Source organism: Poecile atricapillus, chromosome 4 (assembly GCF_030490865.1).
Source record: "Poecile atricapillus isolate bPoeAtr1 chromosome 4, bPoeAtr1.hap1, whole genome shotgun sequence".
Classification (NCBI taxonomy): Eukaryota; Metazoa; Chordata; class Aves; order Passeriformes; family Paridae; genus Poecile; species Poecile atricapillus.
In genome coordinates, this window is record NC_081252.1 from 58,510,361 (window position 1) to 58,531,484 (window position 21,124).

At 41.6% G+C, this 21,124-nt stretch overlaps 1 protein-coding gene and 1 long non-coding RNA gene across 2 annotated transcripts in view; one reads left to right on the forward strand and one right to left on the reverse strand.

The window, feature by feature from the left end:
* Positions 1-5,079: 5,079 nt before the first annotated feature.
* On the reverse strand, positions 5,080-8,242 carry LOC131578997 (uncharacterized). The gene is made up of 3 exons (XR_009277616.1): positions 8,095-8,242; positions 7,646-8,000; positions 5,080-5,430 (listed from the first exon to the last, which is right to left on the reverse strand). It is a non-coding gene; the product is annotated as an uncharacterized LOC131578997 (long non-coding RNA).
* A 166-nt stretch (positions 8,243-8,408) lies between these two features.
* The window catches only part of PPARGC1A (PPARG coactivator 1 alpha), a 364,690-nt gene continuing 351,974 nt past the window's right edge, over positions 8,409-21,124 (forward strand). The window contains exon 1 of the mRNA XM_058837699.1: positions 8,409-8,964. Coding sequence (XP_058693682.1) covers positions 8,878-8,964 — 87 coding nt within the window. The 5' untranslated portion in view covers positions 8,409-8,877. The remainder of the gene's footprint in view (positions 8,965-21,124) is intronic.

Consider the following 21,124-nt stretch of genomic DNA (forward strand, 5'->3'; position numbering starts at 1 on the left):
TGTGTTTGAGATAAGTGGTTGGCATCAAGGAGATCCAAGCTTCCACTATCAAGGGATTAAACTAAATATGGTAACAGAGGTAAAATAACATTCCTGTAGAAGTGATAACAAGACTAGTTCTGCTGATTGTAGGTGTTTGATTTTGCAGTTTCAACTGGAATACAGTGGTTTCTCAGGAACACTGAATGTATGTTGGACAGATGATAAAATAATTTTCATTTGTGTACATCTCAGCTCTGAGTGGTTCTTCCAGCTGTGAAAGCTATGCAGTAGTTTTGTTGTATAGAAAAATAAAACATAGCACAAATGAATGCTGATAATAAATATTTCTTGTGGCTTTAAACATGTGTTATTTTGGGTTGGTCTTATTCCTTCAGCTAAAGTAGGACTCTTACCTTCCATTTGAATTCAGTGTTTATTTTGTGAGCCTATTCCATTAATGATCCCAGCCTCATTGCTTCCAGGAGCATAAACAATAAACAGAGCATCAGCTCTTACCAGGCTGCATTGAGTGGAGGGTTACTGGTGGATGTATTTCCTGAAAGATTTGTCTATTTAAATATTCAGCTGTGCAGTCAAACCGCTTCTACTTATATTAGTAACCGGTTTTAACCTCAAAAATACCAACCTTTTCAGCTTTATGAAGATGCTAGTGTTTGCTATCAAAATTCATATACTACTTTAAAGAATCACAGACTTAATTTGACCTTTCAAACCTTAGAATGGTATCTTTGAGGTTGTTTCATTTTGCATGTTGAATAAGTTGATAAGCCTTTACTGTGACTGGGATAGTTTCATTCTTTTAAAGAAATTAATGCCCTTTGAACCCTTCCTGAAAGGCTTACAATTTGTACAGAAAAGCTTACAATTTGTGCAGCAGCAGCAGGTTTGAAGCAGTGTGAGTCACAACATGTTTCTCTAAGCAGCTGTCCAAGAGGGTATTGACAGCTTTGTTCCAATGTGTTACTGGTTATACCAGTATAGTGGAAGTAAACTCAAATTAGTGCTACTTCTACATATTTTAAACAAATAATTTGATTAAGAGCAGAAACCAAATACAAGAATTGTCAAGAATTTAAAATTCCAGTCTTGATGTTCACAATATGTACTCTGTTGAAAACTGACATTTAATGTTCTGTAAATTTATGGACAATGAAAGAGTTTCTCCTTGTAAGGAAACCAGTGTTAAAGTGTTTTTGCTCTCAAGCTCCTTGCTGGACTTGCTGCTATGTGAATCCAAGCACTAATCAAATGTCTGTTCTCTACATTCTCAAGCATTGTCAAATACAAAGTTGAACAGTAATGTGGTTCTGACTCTTTTGCAGCCTACAGAAATCCTGCTTATTTCTGGAGGAGAATTATGGAAGGAAAAGTGAATAGGAAAATCTCACTTTGAGATCTCATTCATAATCACATTTGTTCTTCACAAAATAATTGCCTCTAATGGTTATTTTTGCAAGTAGAGTTTAAAGATCCAAATGTTTGTAGTCTAATGGCTTGATATGAGAGTAATGTTTAGATCTCTCATTAGGTACAGTGAAGTCTCAGAAATTAATTTGCTTTTATTTTTAGCAAACTAATTTGATCATATAAACAACTCTATAAATGCTGGGTTTTCTAGACTCCGAGTAGAACTTCCTAAGTGAGGAACAAAATCAACAGCAAATCTTTGTTCTTCCTACTTAAAAAAACTTAAACATTAAAAAAACCTGCTGTAAGAATAAATAGTTTATTCTTTCCCTTTATTTTCGCCAATATGTAAAGAAAAGAACATGGGCTTACAAGCTGCAAAGCCATTTCTGATACAAATGCGTGCCTAGGTTTTCTCCTAACAAGGTTTGTTTTTCTTAATTGGCTCAAATATGATGTCACTGAAGAAATCCAAACTTAGTGTTCTGTCAAAACCCTTTGAAATATCTATCAATTATTTCTGAGGCTTTGCTGCCTCTTTGTGGTATTTCTTGTGTAAAAATGGAATTCTGTATTGATCAAAGCTTTTCTTGGGATTGTGCAAAAGACAGTTAAATTCCCCAAGCAATTTCCCCAAGTTCTACCATGTGTGGCTGGGAGTCTGTTTTCCTCCCTCCTCCACATTCTTTCCCATGTGATACGTTGTGTAGTGCCAAAGGAGTAGCTAAATACTGTTTTAATCTGTAATACAGTTTGAAGTGGGAAGGTGCTACTGTTGTATCAATGAGCTTTGAATAACGTGCTGAATTAGGTGTAGCCTCCTGCCTTTTTCATTATCTGAGCATTGAGATCCCTTCACACCTCTCAGTACATCTGTCCTTAGACATCTTTACTGTGACCAATAAAATAATGCTGAGCCCAGTCCTTTTTCATCACTCAGTACTTTGCTTATGAGCCAAATGTACCCAGAAGCTGGCAGAATAGCTTGGGGGTGGTTCTCAGATGTAAAGATACACTAGAGCCAGAGACACAAGACAAGCCAACTGTCTTGAGTCCTGCTAATCTGGGTTATTCTAGGGTTCTTCTCCCAGCTCTGATTAGTTACTTCATAACTATAATCACAGGAATATTATTTTGGGAAAATTATAATCTGATAGGGTTTTAGCAATTTATTTACTTGTTAATTGGTGGTGGGGCTGTAAAAGTTATGAACTACCTTATAAGTTCATGCCTGCTGACACTTGAATGGCATGTATTCACTGATTGTTATTTATAATTTTGGGGGTATTGAACCGATGGAGATTACTCATGTTGAAAAGCTGCTGGAAGGCCTGAACTAGGAATTAAATTATCATAGTGGCTTCATTTTGTTAACAGTCTCATTGAAAATATCTTGCTTGCAGGACAATCAAACTCATCAGTGTTCTGCTCTTCCACTTCAGTAGACAAAGTTTTAATCAGTGGCACACTTGATCTTGCAGAATTCAAGGAAAATAATTTCCTGCATTTTTGAGATGAGCAAAATTTATGTAATCTAGCTTTAAAACTCCTGTCACTTTTTTTTTTTTTCCTTTTGAATAATCAGCTTTACTTCATTCAGTTGCCTTTTTCATGTAACTTTAATTATCATGATGACCCAATGCTTAGCTCATGGATGAAGAGCAAGCAACTGAATCTGAACTCAGGCAAAGCAAATAATAGAGTGATGGTGAGATGAATACATTTTGAGAAATGTACCATTTTCTTGGCAGTTGTGTATTTTTGATTGGTCTTTGCATTTAGATGGCTTTAGAGAACCTTGTTACTCATTTCTGATGGTCTTATGTAGCAGCACTGAAAAAAAAAATAGTTTTTTACTGCCTTTTTTTTTCCTTGGAGCTGCTATCCTATCTTAGCATCTAGCTTCAATTATATTTTAGCTGTTGTATGAAGCATAACATCTTATGCAGTCTTTACCATCTCGTGAACTTAGAAAAATGAGTTGCATTCCAGGCCTTGATTATCTTCTTCAAAAGTTACGGCCTGAACTCAGCACTGGGATTGGAGACCAGGAGTACCAAAGCCAGTGCCAATTACTTCTTTGGTGTAGCTGAACTTTCTGAAACAAGGATGTAACCTGTTTGTGCAGTAACTACAAGTATTTTTTAGTGCTGTTGTGTAGCTGAAGTTTGGGAGTGGTGTCCTAGGATACTTTTGAAAACCTGTATTTTGAGTAATCTTGAGCTGTTATCCTAATATTGGAAAATCTGCACCCATAGCTCTTGTAGTTGAGGCTGCTGAATCCTATGTGCAGAAGCTGTTTTGGGAACTCAAGGTCTCTCAGGTAGCTTGGAACTGGGCTGTGTAGCCATGTTAAGGCCAAAAAAGCTATTTGAATTTTATCTAGAATACAGTGAGAAAGCAGTGGACAAAAAGAACACTGAAAAGATGTTTTAGAGGTGACCATGGTTGCTGTGTTCTCATCCACTTGTACTTTGATTCTCAATTATGTCTAATCTTACATTTTTGTATTACAGATAAGATTTATCTGTAAAGTTAAATAGACACCTAAACACTCTGAAATCTCCACTTATTTCTGCTTAAAGTAAGCTTTTACTCCTCTGGGGCTAATTGCTTTTATAAACATTGTCTAACAATGTTAATGTTGCTTGACTTTTCCAAGGGTCTGGTACTTAGACTGTTGATCTCCTCAAATATTAAAAAGATGTAATACCTAGCTCCAGAGGTGTTCATAAAGCCAAATAAAATGCTTTGTTGGAAAGTGCTAAGGAAGCTTTAAGGTATTAGCCTAATAGAAAACCTATCAGTGGACTTCTAAAGCCTTTCCTCTTCAATTTTTATGGACTGTCTTAATTGACTTTTTATGCGCTTATGAATAGGCTAGGAAGAAAGTATTTTCTTCTTTCCCTTTTACCTGCAAATAAGATAGATGGACAGCTTCTAACTTTATTTTAGAATATCTGATATTATACACTTGGCCTCTAAGAAGAGATTTTCAACTAATGAATTCAGGTAAAGTTACACATCTGCTAACACAAGTGACAACAATGAATAAAAGAATAGTACTCAAAAAACATTTTGAGGTGTTTATGATCACAAGCTTTAAAACAATGGGGAACACAGCACTCAGTTTAGATGCTACACTGACTACAGGGGGGACACTAAGCTACCTAAACAAAATGTACAGCCAAGGAGTATCACCTTCTGTTACAGAATCTTAATTTAGTGGCTACAGCTGATTTACACCCCAATTCCTTGGGATTGTTCTGGTGATCTCTCTTCTTACATGGAATGTATAAGTTGCACAAGAATGGCTTTTCTATCTCAAATTCTCCATGTGCTTCTCAGTCCAAAGACCTTTAGGAGCCTTCTTTTCTCTCCAAGAAATTTCTAAAGTGATCACTCTGCATAAAGAAAAGGAATATGCTCTGGTTTTGCCTGTAACAATGAGATACTAGTTTCCTCTTGGAGAGGTCTCTGACACAACCTGGCACTTGGTGATACCAGATCTATTTATTGTCTCAAACAACAGTCCTTGGCCTCAGTCTTGGTGCATTTCATGGTCTAACCCCAGCTAGCAATAAAGGCCCACGCAGCTACTTGCTTCCTCCCCACCTCCAGTGGGATGGCGGAGAGAATCATAAAAATGAGAAAAGTCATGTGCTGAGATAAAGACAGTTTAACAGACAGAGCAAAAGCCATGTGTATAGATGAAGCAGAACAAGGAATTAATTCAGCCCTCCCCATGGGCAGGCAGGTGTCCAGCCATCCTGAGGAGAGCAGGGCTCCTTCACACGGAAGGGTGACTTGGGAAGACAACCATCACTCAAAATGTCTCCCCTTTTTTCTTCCCCCAGCTGTATATGCTGAGCATGATGCCATAGGATATGGAATATCCTTTGGGTCAACTGGGGTCAGTTGTGTTGGCCGTGTCTTCTCCCAACTCACTGTGCACCCGCAGCCTCCTCACTGGTGGGGTGGGATGAGAAGCAGAAGAGAAGCCTTGATGCTGTGTCAGCCCTGCTCAGCAATAACAAAAACAACCCTATCAACAGTTTTCAGCACAAATCAAAAATACAGCCCCACACCAACTACTGCAAAGAAAATTAACTGTATCCCAGCTAAACCAAACACAGTGCTTCAGCCTCTTGCTGTCTATGACAAGGCAAGACCAGCCTAATTTAAAAGTTCCATCCTGATTCACTTTTTTACTGGCAAAACCTGTCTGTTTTGGGAATAAATTCCACCCCACTGCTACTCCTCCAAGAAAAGTTTCTATATTTTAGATTTTGAAAATCTTTAAGGTGAAAACATGGAAGCAAAGAGCAAAGCGAATTAAATTCTAGATGGTATTTAATAAGATGGTTTTCTAGCTGCTTTGACAGTCTTTATCTAGTACCCTGGCACATTTTAATGCTCAGTATTATGCATCTCTGAAGATTCTTCAGTGATTTGTCTCTGTTCCATCTGCACCAGGCCTTTTTTTCTTTTTCCAGCACTGGTGGAGTATTAATGGTTATCCTGAGATTACTTTTGTTATTCAAACATTTAATGGCTTTTGCTGTTTCCTCCACCCCTCACCCAACCATTTTTCCAAGTTCTTTACAAGGGTTTATTTATCTCCACTTCTTCCTGTCTACAGAACTGAATACATTTCTAGCATCTTTTCTGTGGAGCTGTTAGTGAACTGGGATGGGATATTAGACAAGAGCTATTTGTGGATTTTGTTGTTTGGTTACACACTTCTAGTAATAGAAGTAGCATAAAGGTTTTTTTACTTCACCACTACCATCACGGTGACAATGTTAGTGAACTAACTCACACAACAGACAAAGAGATTATTGGCCATTTTAGTAACTGGTTGACTGAAAACACTACAAATAGTCTGGAGGAGCAACACAGAAGGCTGTAAATTTTCAGATCTTGTTTTGCTGCCAGCAGTAGTGCAGTCTTCAGAGGCCTTGAATAGGTTCGGAGTAGTTCACAGCTATCAGCAAAGACTACAACCGGTAGACTACAATTGGTAACTGATCTCTGTGCAATTAAGCTTAACCTCCTACCAGTGATGGTCCCCTAGAGGAACTCTCAGAAATTCAAATGAAGAGATTTTGAGCTAGACCAAATGGTTAACAGCAGGGTGAGGAACAATGTTTGAAGGAAAAAGATAAGAAAAAAATCCCAAACAGTTAACAGCCCATAATCTGTTTTAAGAGTTTTAAAGAACATGGCAGTATATCAGTCACTAGAGGACAGGAAAGTAAGGTAAAATGCTACCTACTGAAGTGTATAAATCCGCCAGATATTGGGGGGGTGGGGGGGAGGGGAGGGGGAAGTGCAAAATTTGCCTGAATAGAATAAATAGCTCAGAGGTCAGGCTATGCTGGAGTATAGAGTCAGAATACTATGCACTAAGACTTAATATGAAGATGAAACATGCAATGTGAAATTGCTTGAAATTTTAGAAGTGAGATGCTTTGAACATTGGCCCCCTCAGACAAAGGGAAATTCAAGAATGATGGTGAAGTGGCAAGAAATTTTATGACTTAATTTTGCTGTCTGAAAAGCTGAAATAAATTCTTAAGCCCTATGAGTTTTGTGACTGATGAGCAGCCTAAACAGGATGAAGTCTCTGAAAGCAAATACTGGAGCAATCTGAGAAGCATATCATTGTGAACATAGTGAACACCTGATCTGCTTTCCACATTTTGTTACTGTGAATCTTCATGCTGTATTTTTTCCTGGTGTAGGGCAGGATGAAAGGCTCTTTGACCTCATTTGGGACAGAAGTGCCTGTCACAAATGTTCCTCTGGATTATGAATTCTTGGCTAGTCTTCTTTTGGACAAAGTCAACTCACGTCAAAAAGCTGAATTTCTACTACGCTCAAGTGTGTTTCACAGGATTCCATACTTTCCATACTCATGCCACGGCTGTTTTCTCAACAAATGGAATGGCCAAAAGATTCCATGGGTATTACTAAATGATGTTTTGTTCCTTGGAGTATCAGGTGAGGGGAAGTGAGGACTTTCAGTGGGCTTCTGATCAGCTGTGCTACAAAACTGTGTCTAGTGTTTTTACTGATGGCTGTGGGCTGTTATCACTACTGGGTGTTGCTCAAAAACTACCCTTTCTCTCAGCTAAGCTTTGGAAACAAACACAGTATTTTTAAAAAGGTAAAACCATATATTTTTATATGAAACAAAACAGTTATTCTGAAAAAAAAAAACCCCACCTACATTATCTACTTTACATTTACAATTAGCTGAGTTTTGTGATATCGGTGTTAGCTGATGAGGACAATGTTCCCCTTGTCAGAGGATCACGCTCGAGGTACTGGGTCTGCAAGCAGGATAAGGCATACGCAAGGAGCGGAGTCAACGTAATCCAATCTATTTCCGCTAATTTCCTGGAAAATACTTTAAGATCATGATATCTTGCATGACCTCGCCGTGTCCGATGAGCAATTTGGCGACGGCTTACGGGCCGTCAGCGTTATCCTTCCCCAGGACGGGAGGGTGCCCTGTGCCCGGGGCGCCTGTGCGGGGCTGCGGCGGGAGCGGTCCCGGTGCCGCTCCTGTCATCACCGATACGCTAAAAAGGGAAAAAAACCCCGCTTTTCTCCCTCTCCTTGCAAACGGGTGCCGAAGCAAACAGCCCCCAAAGGAGGAATCAGCGGAAATCGCACCTGTCAGGACGGTTCTTGAGAAGTTTCCCGTCGGTTTTCCCGCCCCCTCTTCTCGGGCGCAGGCGGCCGGGCTGCAGCGCCGGGGTCGAGCCCGTGTCCGCACGGCTGCGAACCGAGCGACAACTTTGTGTGCGCGGTGCTGCGCGGCGCGGCGGGGCTGGGCGCGGGGCGGGGCGGGGAGGCCGGGCCGCGGCCGGGAGGGCGGGCCCGCCCGCGGCGGCGCTGCCCCGGCGCGGCGGGGGAGGACGCGCGTCGCCACTTGCCCGCTCCTTCCCCGCCGCGGTGCGGCCGCAGGTTCCGCAGGCGCCTCCTCGTTCCCGTGCGCAGGGGCTGCGCTGCCGAGCGGGGACGGCCGGGCGGGTGGGGATGGCGAGGGCGCCCGGCGCTGGCGATCCAGTGCCGGGGTCTGTAGCGCGGCCCGTCCCCGGCGGCGGCGGCGGCGGCGGCGGAGTGAGCGCGCGCACGTGACCGGCCCCGGCCCCTCGGTGCCGCCGCGAACGGCCGCGCTCACACACTCAGACACACGCGGTACCCGCGCCTCCATCCCTCCACCTACCCACCCACCCATCCATCCATCTCTCCATCTATCCATCCATCCATCCATCCATCCATCTAGCCAGCCAGCCAGCCCCGCTCCCCCGCACGCACCGCGCCGGCCGCCGCCAGCGCGAAGCTGTCGGCAGCACTCCGCGGGGGCAGCGCCGGCGGCGGCAGCGACCGCGCAAGAGGCAAGAGTTTGCGAGGGCTGCTCGTGCCTTCCCGAAGAGGTTTTGCACCCAGAGGATGGCTGGCTGCGGGCTGTCGGAAGACGCTTGCTTCTCCTCCTTCTTTTACAACTACACCTCCTCCTGGGAGACCTCCTACAACCAGGTAAGAGGTGGCCGGTGCTGCGCGCTCGCCGCCGCTGCTCCCGCCCGGCTCCTTGGGGGAAAACGAAGGTGGTGCCAGTGTGTGCAGGAAGGGTCTGGAAGTGTTTCTGTTCAGCGCGTGTGTGCGTTGCGGGTGGGGGGGTTAAATCAGCCGAAGAAAGAAATGAGAGAACAGAGCCTCTTCCCGTGTGCCTTGCAGCCCCCTTCCCTCCGCCCCTCCCGTGAGGTAGAGGAGCGTGAGGAGGACTAAGGAACGAGAGCCGTAGCCCGTAGAGGGCTGTGTGTTGCCCGGGAGCAACTCGGGCTCAGCCGGGCAACTCGATCGGAGTGCCCCGAGCCTGCCCTCGGTTGCGCTGAGGGACCGCGCTCAGGCAGCCGGGCGAGTTTGCCGGGCAGGGGGAGCAGGGTGCGAGTGACAGGCTGCGAGTGAGAGGGACCCCCCCCCCCCCCGCATCCGCTTCGTCCTCCCTCAGAAATGGCTGCATACGCATTCAGATCCGTAATTTCGGATCCTGCCTAGGTGGAAATAGTTCGGCTCACCCGTCTCTCCCTGTGATTCAGCCCCGATCCCCGCTGCACGCACTTAACTTTGATGACTGTGCAATGCGGAGCGCGCAGCCGGGTAACGCCGGCCGGCTCTGTCCCTCCCGCCCGCGCCGGGGCTCGGGCAGCGGGGGGCGGCTGGCGAGGCGGTGGGGGAGAGCGGGGGGGAAACCAGAAATCGCGCCTCAGAGGTAGAGAGCTATTCTGGGAGCCTCCGAAGCGCCTTTAATTAAATAACTGTTGTAGTCTGCTGCCCCCGCTGCTTGTCTGGTGAAAGTCTACAGGCAACTGTCATTTATAAACTACACCGGTGTGTGTGTGCATGCGTGCGTGCGTGGGGAAGGGGTTTTCTGGCGCTGGCGTGACAGGAAAAGTTGGGCAGCGGATGGAAGCGGGCCGCAGAGCGGACGAGGGGCGCCCCGGGCTGTGCGGGCGGTGGTGCCCGCAGGGGGACGGGAGAGCCGGGGGACGAGGGGGGTCAGCTCCCCGCTTCCTCCCTGCGAGCCTGCTGAGCTCAGGGGAAAACGCGCAGCCCTACGACCCCAGTTTCCAGGAGCCTGAGGTTACACCTCACGCCGAGGCAGGGAGAAGCCGCGCGCACTTCCCTGCTCCGGGAGTTGCAAACGCCGAGCGGCGAGGAGCGGGGCCGCCCTTCGGCAGCCGCCGGCCGGGGAGCCCGGGCGCGGTGGGGCTCCGAAGCCCTGACAGCCTGCTCGTCCGAGGCAGCCGAATAAATAAATAAATTCGAATGTGTGCGTCCCGGGTGCGAGCGGACCCCCGCCGGGTCCATGGCGGCAGGCGCCCGCCCCGTGCCGGGTACAGCTGCTGCCGGGTGTGCCGCCCCGGCCGGGAGAGCCTTCCCGGCGGGGAACAAGTCAGGCCGGCGTGCGCCGAGGAGAGGGGGGCTCGTGTGGGGACCAGACACGCATCAAGCGTAGAACCAGCGCCGAAACGCCGTCGCCCGGGCTCGCCGGAGCCCCTGTGGCTCGGCGAAGCCATGCGGAGCCCCTCCGGTATCCCGGCGGGGCGGTGCGCGGGGACAGCGGCGCTTGGCCCGTCCGTGGCGGGGCCGGGAGGGCGCGGCCGGAGCCGCCGCTCAGGAGCGCGGCGGGGCTGCCCGGACCGCGGCGCTCGGCGTGCCCGGGGCCGGCTCGGCGGGACTTGGCGCCCAGCTCGCCGCTCGCCGCGGCTCGTGGTGGCCCGTGCTCCCGAGCCCGCTCGGGTGTGTGTTCCTCTGCACGTACCGAGGGCACACACCGGGGCCAGTGTGCTTGTATGAACACAGAACGCGCGGTATCGTCCTGCTAAATGCCAGCCCATGCAAGTCCCTGGGATATAAGAAGGGCTCATGCCTGGTATAAAAGGCAGGCAGTCAAAGGGAAGACTCCTTTGAAACCATCAGAGGGGGAAAATGCTTAGGAACGCAGACAATAAAATCAGGTTTAAACCAGCTCCTTTATCTAAAGTTAGTTTCATTCTGTAGCGAAACAGTTCGGTGAAAGAATGTCATTGTGAAATGATAGGTTCCCTTACATCCCCTTTCAGGAGAGCAAGCCTTATCACAATGGAAGCAGGAAGAATTGCTGGCAAATCCAGAGTTGATCTGTTCTAAATACCACTGTTGAACTGTATCTAAGGGAAAACGCGGGAGATAATTCAGAATGCAGAAGGTCTATTTATAGCAGGACTATATAAACTGTAGGATATATACACAAAGTTGAATTAAATATGCATGATTAGGAAAGGTGTTCCGAAGGAGAAGGTGTAATCATTACATAGCATTACAACGGACGAACAGATGAGCTTGCAAGAGCTTACAGGGTGAAGATGAGAAGAATTTTTAAGACACATATTCTTTCTGGTGCTCGAGGCTCCTTTCTATTTTCATCTTTTGCGTATTATGTTACCATTTATATCAGTCAAATTCATCAGCTGAGGATTAGCGGTAGATGTTAGTCTGAATATGAAATCAAAATGAATATGGGATTTTGCTGCACATAGATTTTTCTTACAAGTTTTAGCACTTAAAAAGGCAGACTTGGCTCAGACTTCACTGTCAGCCATATTTGTGTTTGTTTGTTTTTACCTGAATTGTGTTAAAAAAAAAAAAAGCTTGCAAACCGTTCCTTCTTGCTAAATTTAGCAACATAACCGAAATAGAATTTGTTTTGTTTAAAACAAAACAGCAAACAGAAAAACTTTAAAAAAAAGTGCTGAGATGAGAAGATGGGTTGACTACTGGAAAAATAGTTTTTTATTCCAAATCAATATGATGCACTCTCAACATCTCATACAAGGTAAAAGGATCCCTTGTATAATATCAATAGCGGCTCAGCCATAGCTTACTAAAAGAATCTTTTCCTGGCATCTCAAGGCTTTAATGAGAGTATAAGTAATCAAAATACGACTCAAAAATGGAACCAGTCAGGTTAAAGAGAACAGTGACTTCTAGAAGCATAATATACTGTCTAGCAGCTGTGAAAGGAGAGATACGATGTTTGCTTTATAATTCAGAGAGTTTGAGAGATATGTTTAAACCTTTATATTTTTGGTACATTATTGCAGTTCTTTTTTAAGTACAAGCTTATATGTGTGATTTGTTGGTAATATTCTTGGAAGGAGCTTTTCCATTGCATATTAAATTTCAAAGTGCATCACAAAAAGGCTTGTATTGGAGAAATCATGTCTAGAAACTTTATGAAGTCTGTTTTGAATCAATTTCTTAGATAGTCTTCCAGAATATAAGGCTTCATATTGCAAATAGGTACGTGTAGTTACAAATAAGTCTTTACATTACTAAGGATAACTTCAAAAAGATTGAGCGTTCTCCTGAAGCTTGCTGCATATTTTTATAGTTATTGTAGTACAGAGACTTAACCATTATGCTGAATTCCAGCTTAGGCAAACTTGTAGACTTAAATCCTGAGAACTTTGAACTGTGGTTGCATAAACTTACCTGTGTTGTCTTGCCAGTGTGTATAAAACTGAGATGAAGGAACATCCATCAGATTTCCTGTTGATTTATTCTGTAGTCTTCATTTTTAGACTGTCACTCTACTTCTGGTTTTTCATTTTTGCCGGGACCTTCCTCAATACATCTTCGGGAAATTCTCTTTACATCTGTTTCTTAATTAGTAGTCGTGAGTAAAGAACAGCTATTTCTCAGTACTGCAAAGAGGTATTCAGCCTTGCAAGAGCAATAATATTTTTCGGCATAACCTGTCTATGCTGAGCTGGCAGCATTATTTGTATTAATTATTTTTCATTCTCTGGTTCAGAATTGGATACGTTGTTGTGTTACTAATCTATGTGGTTGGGAAGTGCTTGAAAATAATTTGAAGTGTAGTTCGTGAATGAAATTCTATGACTAATGCATAAATCTGGATACTTATTTTAATTTGACCTCAAAATCATTGCAGTATAGAAGTAAGATGAGGAGTATGCTGCCTGATGGATGCCATTATTTCAGAGATTTCCCCCTGCAACTCTCAGCTGTGGACTTAGTAACTGGCACCATTTTCTTTGTCCCGTGTGTTCAAACATAGCAGTACATTGTACAACACACAAAATGTATTCCGTGGGTATTAGTAAGTCAGTGAAAGACGAAGCTAAGAGCCAGCCTTGTGGTTTGCCTCTGTCTTTACATGAGCAGGGACAGAAGTGCCCTACTGTAGCTTTCTGCCAGTATTTTTGGGGAGATGAACTGTGTGTAGTATATTGCTTTTATGCATTTTTATTCTTTTACCTAGAGTATGACCAGTGGCCACTTCTCAGGGGCAATGGGCCGAAATCTACTTTCTGACTTACTTTTCTTTCCATATTTTCTGGAGGTTTTTTTTTTTTTTTTTTTTTTTTTTTTTTTTTTTTTTGATTCTGTGTTATTTGAGTAGTAGAACATGAAATCTACGCAGGTTTCATGTTCTAATATGAAACATGCTAGGTTAATTTGTGTTAATGCCCTGCACATGTATAGCATATATGGGGTATGTCTGTGTTTGAAATTGTTGAATGAGAGATACCAATCTGTATAAGACTGGAAAGTGAACTATGGTTTTTGAAGATGTTTTTTCTTAAATGGAAAAAGACTCAGTCAATAGTTGTATATTATTCGGTGGAGAAAACCAATGGAATAATACCATCTTTCAACTGCAGTTACATTTTAACAGAGCCTGTAACACCTGTGCAAATGAAAATAAGGCTGTCAAAACTAAATTAGTTAAGAGTAAAATGCAATCCTGGTTTAATATTAACAGAAAATACTTCATAATTTTAATAAAGAGTCAATCATGGATTTGAAGTTTTCCTGACTCCAAGGGATGTTTGTGCACAAAGCTGAAAAAATAGCAGTAAAAATGAAAGTGAAACTGAAGACACATATTTTCTTGACATCCCAGCAAAAGATAAATGATAAGATAATGAGAAAGATGTAGTTTATTAAACACAGATAGTGGACTGTATTAAAAATGTTGTTAAACATGATTCTCTTTCTTTCAGAGATTAATGCCTAAATTGCTCCTTCAAAACAGTAGCTTTGGAAAGTGTATTCTGATGGCAGGTTCATCTAACAGAAAAAAGCACCGTTTAAAATGGGAATGAACCGTTTTTTCATGCCCCAGAGAAGAGCAACTAAATAGTTACACGGTAGAGCACAATAGCACAAGTTTAAAGCACATGCAGAAAATGGGCAAGATATTATTGTCATATCTTATTTTAGAGGGAAAACTCGTGCAGATTGTGAGTTACAGTTATGGCTGCGATGAGCTAATGCAGTTCAGTGCTTTATACATAAGATGGGATTTTCAAAAATATGGTTTTGTTCAGGAGAGAATGTCAGTAGTTCTAGCAATGTGTTCTGAAGGAAGAGGGCAGGGAGTTCTTAGCTGGTCAAATGTTCATGTGGTCTAAGCAGAAATGTAAAAGTGCAGGGTTTGCATTGGAATGAGAATGGGGTCATCCACCCTTTGTACTCATCATCAGGGAAGCAGAACCTTCTTCCAGAGAGACCATAGGAAATCAATGAGTACACTTTGCTAGTGTAGAGATAAATGTGTACTGCAGAAGGGTATTAAATATAAAAGGGCAGCAGTAAAATGATTTACTACATGAAGCAGTGGAACTTTCTTTTGGTCACCTAAAAGGCAATTTTCATTTTTTGATAACATAATTATGTTTTTTTAATACTAATAACTGGAAAAGGCTGGCAGATGAGCTATTTTACATGGATTTGAGCTATACAATGTAAGCTAGGAAAGGCTTGATAAAAAATGGCAGCTTATTTACAAATATATACATATTTTTTTTAACATATTATCTGGCACTTATAATTTAGATCATAATGATCTGATCTGTCTTACCAAAAGTTAATGGATTTTTTAATGTTTTTTTCCTGAGGCGGTAAGGATGCCTGTGATCCAGTTTGTCTCGCCATGACCAGAAGGTATCACTGAGGGATACCAGCACAACGGATGCACATAGGAGAGAACCTGACGTACATTTAGGTGTAGAGGCTTAATGAAATGTGGAAGAGCAGGTGCACAGTCCTAATGTGTCGGTGTTTTTTTAATTTCCTATGATGTGTCTGTTTGCTGTGTGAGCAGAACTCCTTCTACATTTAAAACTTACAGGGCTGTAAAACTGCTAAAAAGTACAGAAGCCAAATAATTCTACAGTATTTTTTGTCTTAGACTCTGTCTTCTGTACAAGTGGCAGTTAAGATTCTCCTTCTGCTACATAGCTGTGTGTTACTGTCTCCTCTCTAAAGGTAAAATTAAGGTGAAGAGAGATTAATAGCCGGGCGACCCTTGCTCTGGTTATAGCACTTGTGACACTGGTGCTAATTTTGGAAGGAGAAATTGGGTATTTGCGGTTCCACGTGACCTAACTGTGACCCAAAATGATGAGAGGTGTGTCTACGCTAGCACTTTTCTTGAAGGCAGGAGTGTGCTGTGCTCATCCCAACACTGCTGTGCCTGGTGCTGTAGGCTGCTCTCATTGCAATTGATCAGAATTCCTTTTGGATAAAGCTGGACTGTGAGATGTGTTCTGGGATTACCCCTAGCGCACTTGAGCTACACATTTATATTCAGCTAGTGAGATGAGATCAGGTCTAGGGTGAAGTTAAATAATCAAAGCGCACCCTCAAGTGCGTGGTGCAGAGCAGGTAGCGCAGACGTCGGATCCTCGGCACCAGCTGTCTGACTCTTCCCGTTTTACAGTTCTACGCTACTTGCTGGTGCAGACAGCCCCTGCATCCAGTCGAGTTTGTCTAGCAGACTGCATGGAAGCCCATATTTGGGAAGCTGGTTGGAGACTTGTGGATAGAACGGGTGACCTGACATGCACCCTTGTGTTGCAATCATAAGGCCATTATTCTTTCCCTCAAAAAGAGGTAGTTTGTGCTGGCATGAAGAGGAAAGGTTCGTTTCACCACTTGTAATATAACATGAGCGAGTAAGAGGCACTGGTACTTTGGCTTGCAAAAGCTCTCTGCGTTTTTAACCCATTTTATTATTTGCAAGAGCAATTTAGTTTCTAATGTTAACAATGAGTGATTATGATTCTGTACTTCCGTTTACAGCACAAATTAGCATTTTGTTTTCCATTACAGCTTTTGAATGAGGAATTTAATGTATAATTTGCTGCAAATAGATGTTATCATCTCTTTGGATGTGAACAACCACATAAACTTGAGCAAATGATAAAAATGGAATCAATTACTTCTCAAATGGAACTAGTTTACAAACCTTCACAAACAAAATGGCAATAGTTGGTGGTTATTGTAACAAATAATTAGATTTTTTTAAAAACAACATTTATTGAATTCTATTGACAATTTACTAATTGCTTATAGAATATTTCATCATCCCCCTCACAAAATACATGCCAGAAAATATGTGGATTTTTTGAACTGTAGATTTCCATGTGAAGCTTTTCTCATACTTTTACCTGTACAAATGTTCCAGAGGGGCACTGGACCACAAATCATGCTGCTGCTGCTGCTGATTAGAGAGTTTCACAATACTCTGGAATTAGTAGATTAAGATTGAAATTTTGGAGGAGGGAAGAATTAAAAGTAAATGTTGTAGGCTGTATGAAGAGCCTGCTGAAGGTGATGTAAATTTTTCTGCCACTTTTGACCTCATGATTTATGTTCTGGTTATTAGAAGGATAAAGAAGAGAAGAGACATTATTACAGTTGCTAGAATGAGTGAATGCTGTCAGTCTCTACTGTAGGGGGAGGTAATATCTTGTACTTAAATGAGTTTCCTAGTTTGAATTTCACAAAGAAAGTTTTCCACTGTCAGTTGTTGCGATGTGTTTCTGTATTATATGGAGTTATTCATACTTGGAAAAATACCAATCCACAGACAAAATCAGTGTGAGAAACAGCTCAGAATCACTCAATCTCTTCCCATTGCAGAGACTTTCTTCATATAACTAAAGGACATAATCCAAGTGTCATTTTCAACCCCTTCCTTTCAAAGAGGCTGTTTTTAAATTCTGATGATTTTCTACATACTGGCTTGCATATCTGTTTATTTCTGATCCCCTAAAGCTCTGACCTTAAAGTCACTGCCTACATCATTTCCTGTCACTGTGAATTAATGAGCCTTTTTCTCACAGTCATCCCCAGTAACCCAAATGTATCCATCCATTCTGTATACAATATAAGCCCTGATGGTACATAATGTCTTGATTGCCCCTACCTACTCTCTTACCCTTACTTAAAAGTACAAATTGAAGTCCATACTTTGTCTCATTTAGTACTTTAGGCTTTACACCTCTTGTCCTTTTAAAGTCTTTGCATAATTTAGTTTTTCCCTGTTTACCATTAATACCATCTCTTTTTGTTTCTGATGCTGGATTTGATGCTTGCTGGGCTGCTTCCCTGAACAAACACTTTCTGCTGTCTCACATTTCCCCCTTTGACTCATTGAAGTCATGAGCCCATTGAGGAAGATCGTGTCTTTAAAGCCATTGTTGTCTAATTATTAAAAATGGGTAATCTTATTTTGCATTTGGAAAACTGTGGAACAAACTGAGCAAAACTCCACTCATGACTCTGCTGCATTTCACTCTATTCATCTGTTGCTTGTTTCCTTAGGTTGATGTCTGCTGCCATACTTGGACCAGTCTGTAGATCAGATGAACAATACCTTTTAATTCTTCTAATAATTAAAAAAAAACCCCCTAATGATGTATTTTCTCATTTGCTTCACTCTACCAAACATTGAAGTAATTAAGGGGGGAGAAAAACAGACAGATTTGGAGTAGTATAGCTAGCAATTCAGGGTCCTGTATTCAGCCTTTTAGCCTTCTTTTGAGACCATGGAGCTTATTGTTTAAGGTGGAGCTTTTTCCTAATTTTATTTTTGAGGCAGCTGTTGGTTATAAAAATTCACTTGCCTTCACATTTTGACTATGAGTCTGTTTATTTGTTTGGCTCATTTTTTGACTTTCAGAGCAAACTGACTTGGGCTAGAGCAGGTCAGTGTTATGATACTGTATGTTTGCAGTGAACTTTTTTGAATCTTAGAATGTGTGTCTGGTGTAATGATTCCTGAAGGGCTGATGGAACTTTATTTTAGGAATGAGTGCATGGCTTCATAAAACATATCCACAGTTGTCACAGGCTCCCTGGACTGAGCAATTCACAATGTCAGAGGTTTATTTGTATTGTAAAACTCACAAACTCACTCCAACAAGACAATTTACTTCAACCATTTCTTTTGTTTTTCTGTTTCTTTTTTTAATTATATTTTTTTTTTAGTCTAACAGCACATTATGAATTGATATATCTGCTAAACTTTGACTTGTCATTCATGATGTTTTTTATTGTATCTGCCTGCTACCTCTTTGTCTCATGGTCTGCTTAGGCCTTGATCCAGCAGACCACTTACGGCTCACCAGTAAACACTTGGAAGTCAGGAGAACTGCCTGCAGGTTTAAAATGAATGTGTGGTGTGTCAGCTTGGGGCCTTAAACCATTGTACTTTGAGGGCAGAGAGCTTTGCTTTCATCTTGTTTTTCATGAACTTGCCATGCTTGGACTGCATTACAAGTGATGGTAATGATGGTGGTAGGAGCAAGAAAGCAGTGAGGAGATCAAGGAGACCTGCTCATGGTAGAGGAAGCATGCCAGTTCCTCCATGGCACTTCAGTCTCTCTGTTTTTAAAATGGTTTTAACAAATAAAGGATGATTACTCCCAAACAAAAAACTGTGTGATTAAATGAATAGGTGGTGCCCTAAAAGGCAAAATCTTGACAAAAAGCCTTCCATGAAATATACTTGAGAGTGGGAAACTCCAGGTTTAAGGAAAAGGAAAAAAAACAAAGATGGCTGTAAACATGTAATGGTAAAAAAAAAAAAAAAAAAAAAAGATTGTAAGTAGGACATGCACACACTTAAATATTTAAGCCCTGTGAAACAATGAGAAAATGAGCTACTGACCAAATAAATTAGAAAAACAAAAGTAAGGTTGCACTCCCAGCCTTTTTTTTTATTTTCATCCAAAAGACTGTTAATTGCTGGAGGATTAAAATAATTCATATTCAAGGATAGCAAGTGATAACAATATGCAGAGCTTGGATGCTCCAGCTATACAAGAGACAGTGAAAGGAATACTTTTCTCTCTGTGTAATGTCAAAACCAAAAGAGGGGGGGGAAAGAAAAGGAGGGGGTTGTGTCTCTTTGATGTCACTTACAGAATAAGAATGCTGTAAAAGAAATAACATAATCTTTTTCTATTTATCTAAGTCCTTTTTTTCACTAAAGAGTTAGGGCAGCATTGTTAATTGATTTTTCTGACACTCATAATAACAGCTGTATTAAAAATAATTTACAAAGAATTTTTTTCCAGAAGCTGAGCCCTGCAGAATCTGTTGTAGAAAAGTGGGTAGAGAGTGGATTATTATACATCACTGTTCTCACATAATTATAATCTATTTGATTGGTAAAATGCATGTTGCGCTTTTGCATTGTCCATTTTCAACCAGTGGTGTCTTTCCAATAAGATTTGTTGGTTTAATAGTAATAGCATCAGGATGTCTCATGCCCTTTCAGTATAAAGAAAGGTTGTCCTAACAGCTGCTCAGATTGTGCTGGCATAGTAGCCATCTTTGCTGGAGTGTCAGTTTTTGGCTAGAACATTTTAACACACTGGGGCTTTTTTCTGGTTACCAGTGGTTGAATCATGTCCAGCTGTGAAAACAGATGTGTGCCTTTTTTGGGAAGTACAGTTAATTAGGGACTGTTTATGAATTGGTTCTTTTTTTTTTTTTTGTTTAAACTAATACATTATTTTTTATTTATTTACTGTGAGGTTAGAGGATACCTTTAGAAAGTAGATTGGGTTTTTTTATGAACATCAACTTGGACAAACAGCATTAAAAAGAAGATTTTGGGCATATCCATGACAAAAAGAACCTTTCAATTGCATGTTAGCTTCTAAAACAAAGTTAAAAATGAAAAGAAGAAGTACTTACTCTTTACAATGATAACTAATAAAGTTGAGACAAAAATGGAAAATAAAAATGACTGCTTTATCTTGGTACATGTTGTGTATTAATATTGCTATCTTGCCATTTTGAAAGGCAGCTCACTGTCATTTCAAATCTGTGTGGGCCAACGTTTAACACACATCTCATTAAACTTTTTGTTTTCTTCATCTTTGACTTTCATCTCTGAAAGGAATTCTTCAGGTGAAAACTGGAAAATATTTGCTGTATTTCAGATACAGTTTTCTCTTTTGTGTTTAGTGTAGTTATTTGTACTTTTAACGTTGATGTCTGTCTATTTTAAAGTCTGCTGGTAGACAACCCAATTTTGTGAAAAAAGAGCTTTTCATGTGAAGAAGGTTTTAGTTTTGTGATTTCTTTCTTTTTCTTCTTGTTCATGATTGTTGCATAAAATAAATGGCAAAGATGGGAGAAACCAAACAGCAGCAATTGCTGTTAAAATTAATTAAAAAAATTAAATTTGATAAATTGCAAAAATTGCTGTCAAAAATCAAACAAAAATAACTTGTTTAATTTATGCTATTCTTGTTGCAAATAAGTGTCATATGAAATGGAAATCTGTTTATTAGAGCATCCTGAAGCAAGGATGTTGTTCCTGTGCACATGCTGGGGCAGCACGATATATGGAGCAAGGGCACCCCAAGTGTACAGAAGTGTCTATGGAATTACCACTAAACCTCCATGTCTGAATGAACTATAAACTCATTGAGCAGCATTCAACTTTCATAAGACTGTTGCAACTGTAATATAGCAATGCAAGCATTTTTTCTGTTTTTTTTGGTTTTTTTTTTTTTCCTTTTTTTTTCCCATGGGAAAAAGAGAATATTTGGAAAGATCATGCAGGGACCATTATAAAATAATTATACTTGTGGAGATCACAAACATATGTGTCTGTGAAACGACTGAGCTTCTCCCATGAGTAGATTGAGCTATAGGACTTATTTGATGCTAAGAGGGATGTAATCCCTCTTAGAGAGTCTCAGTGAAAGGCTTTGCATGTTTGGAAGAGTATGTTGCCTATCTAGGATTTGCAGAGGATGAGGAGATGATTTATTTCTAGTGGTTTTAGGTGTTTTCTGGAAGGGACATTGCCCATTAC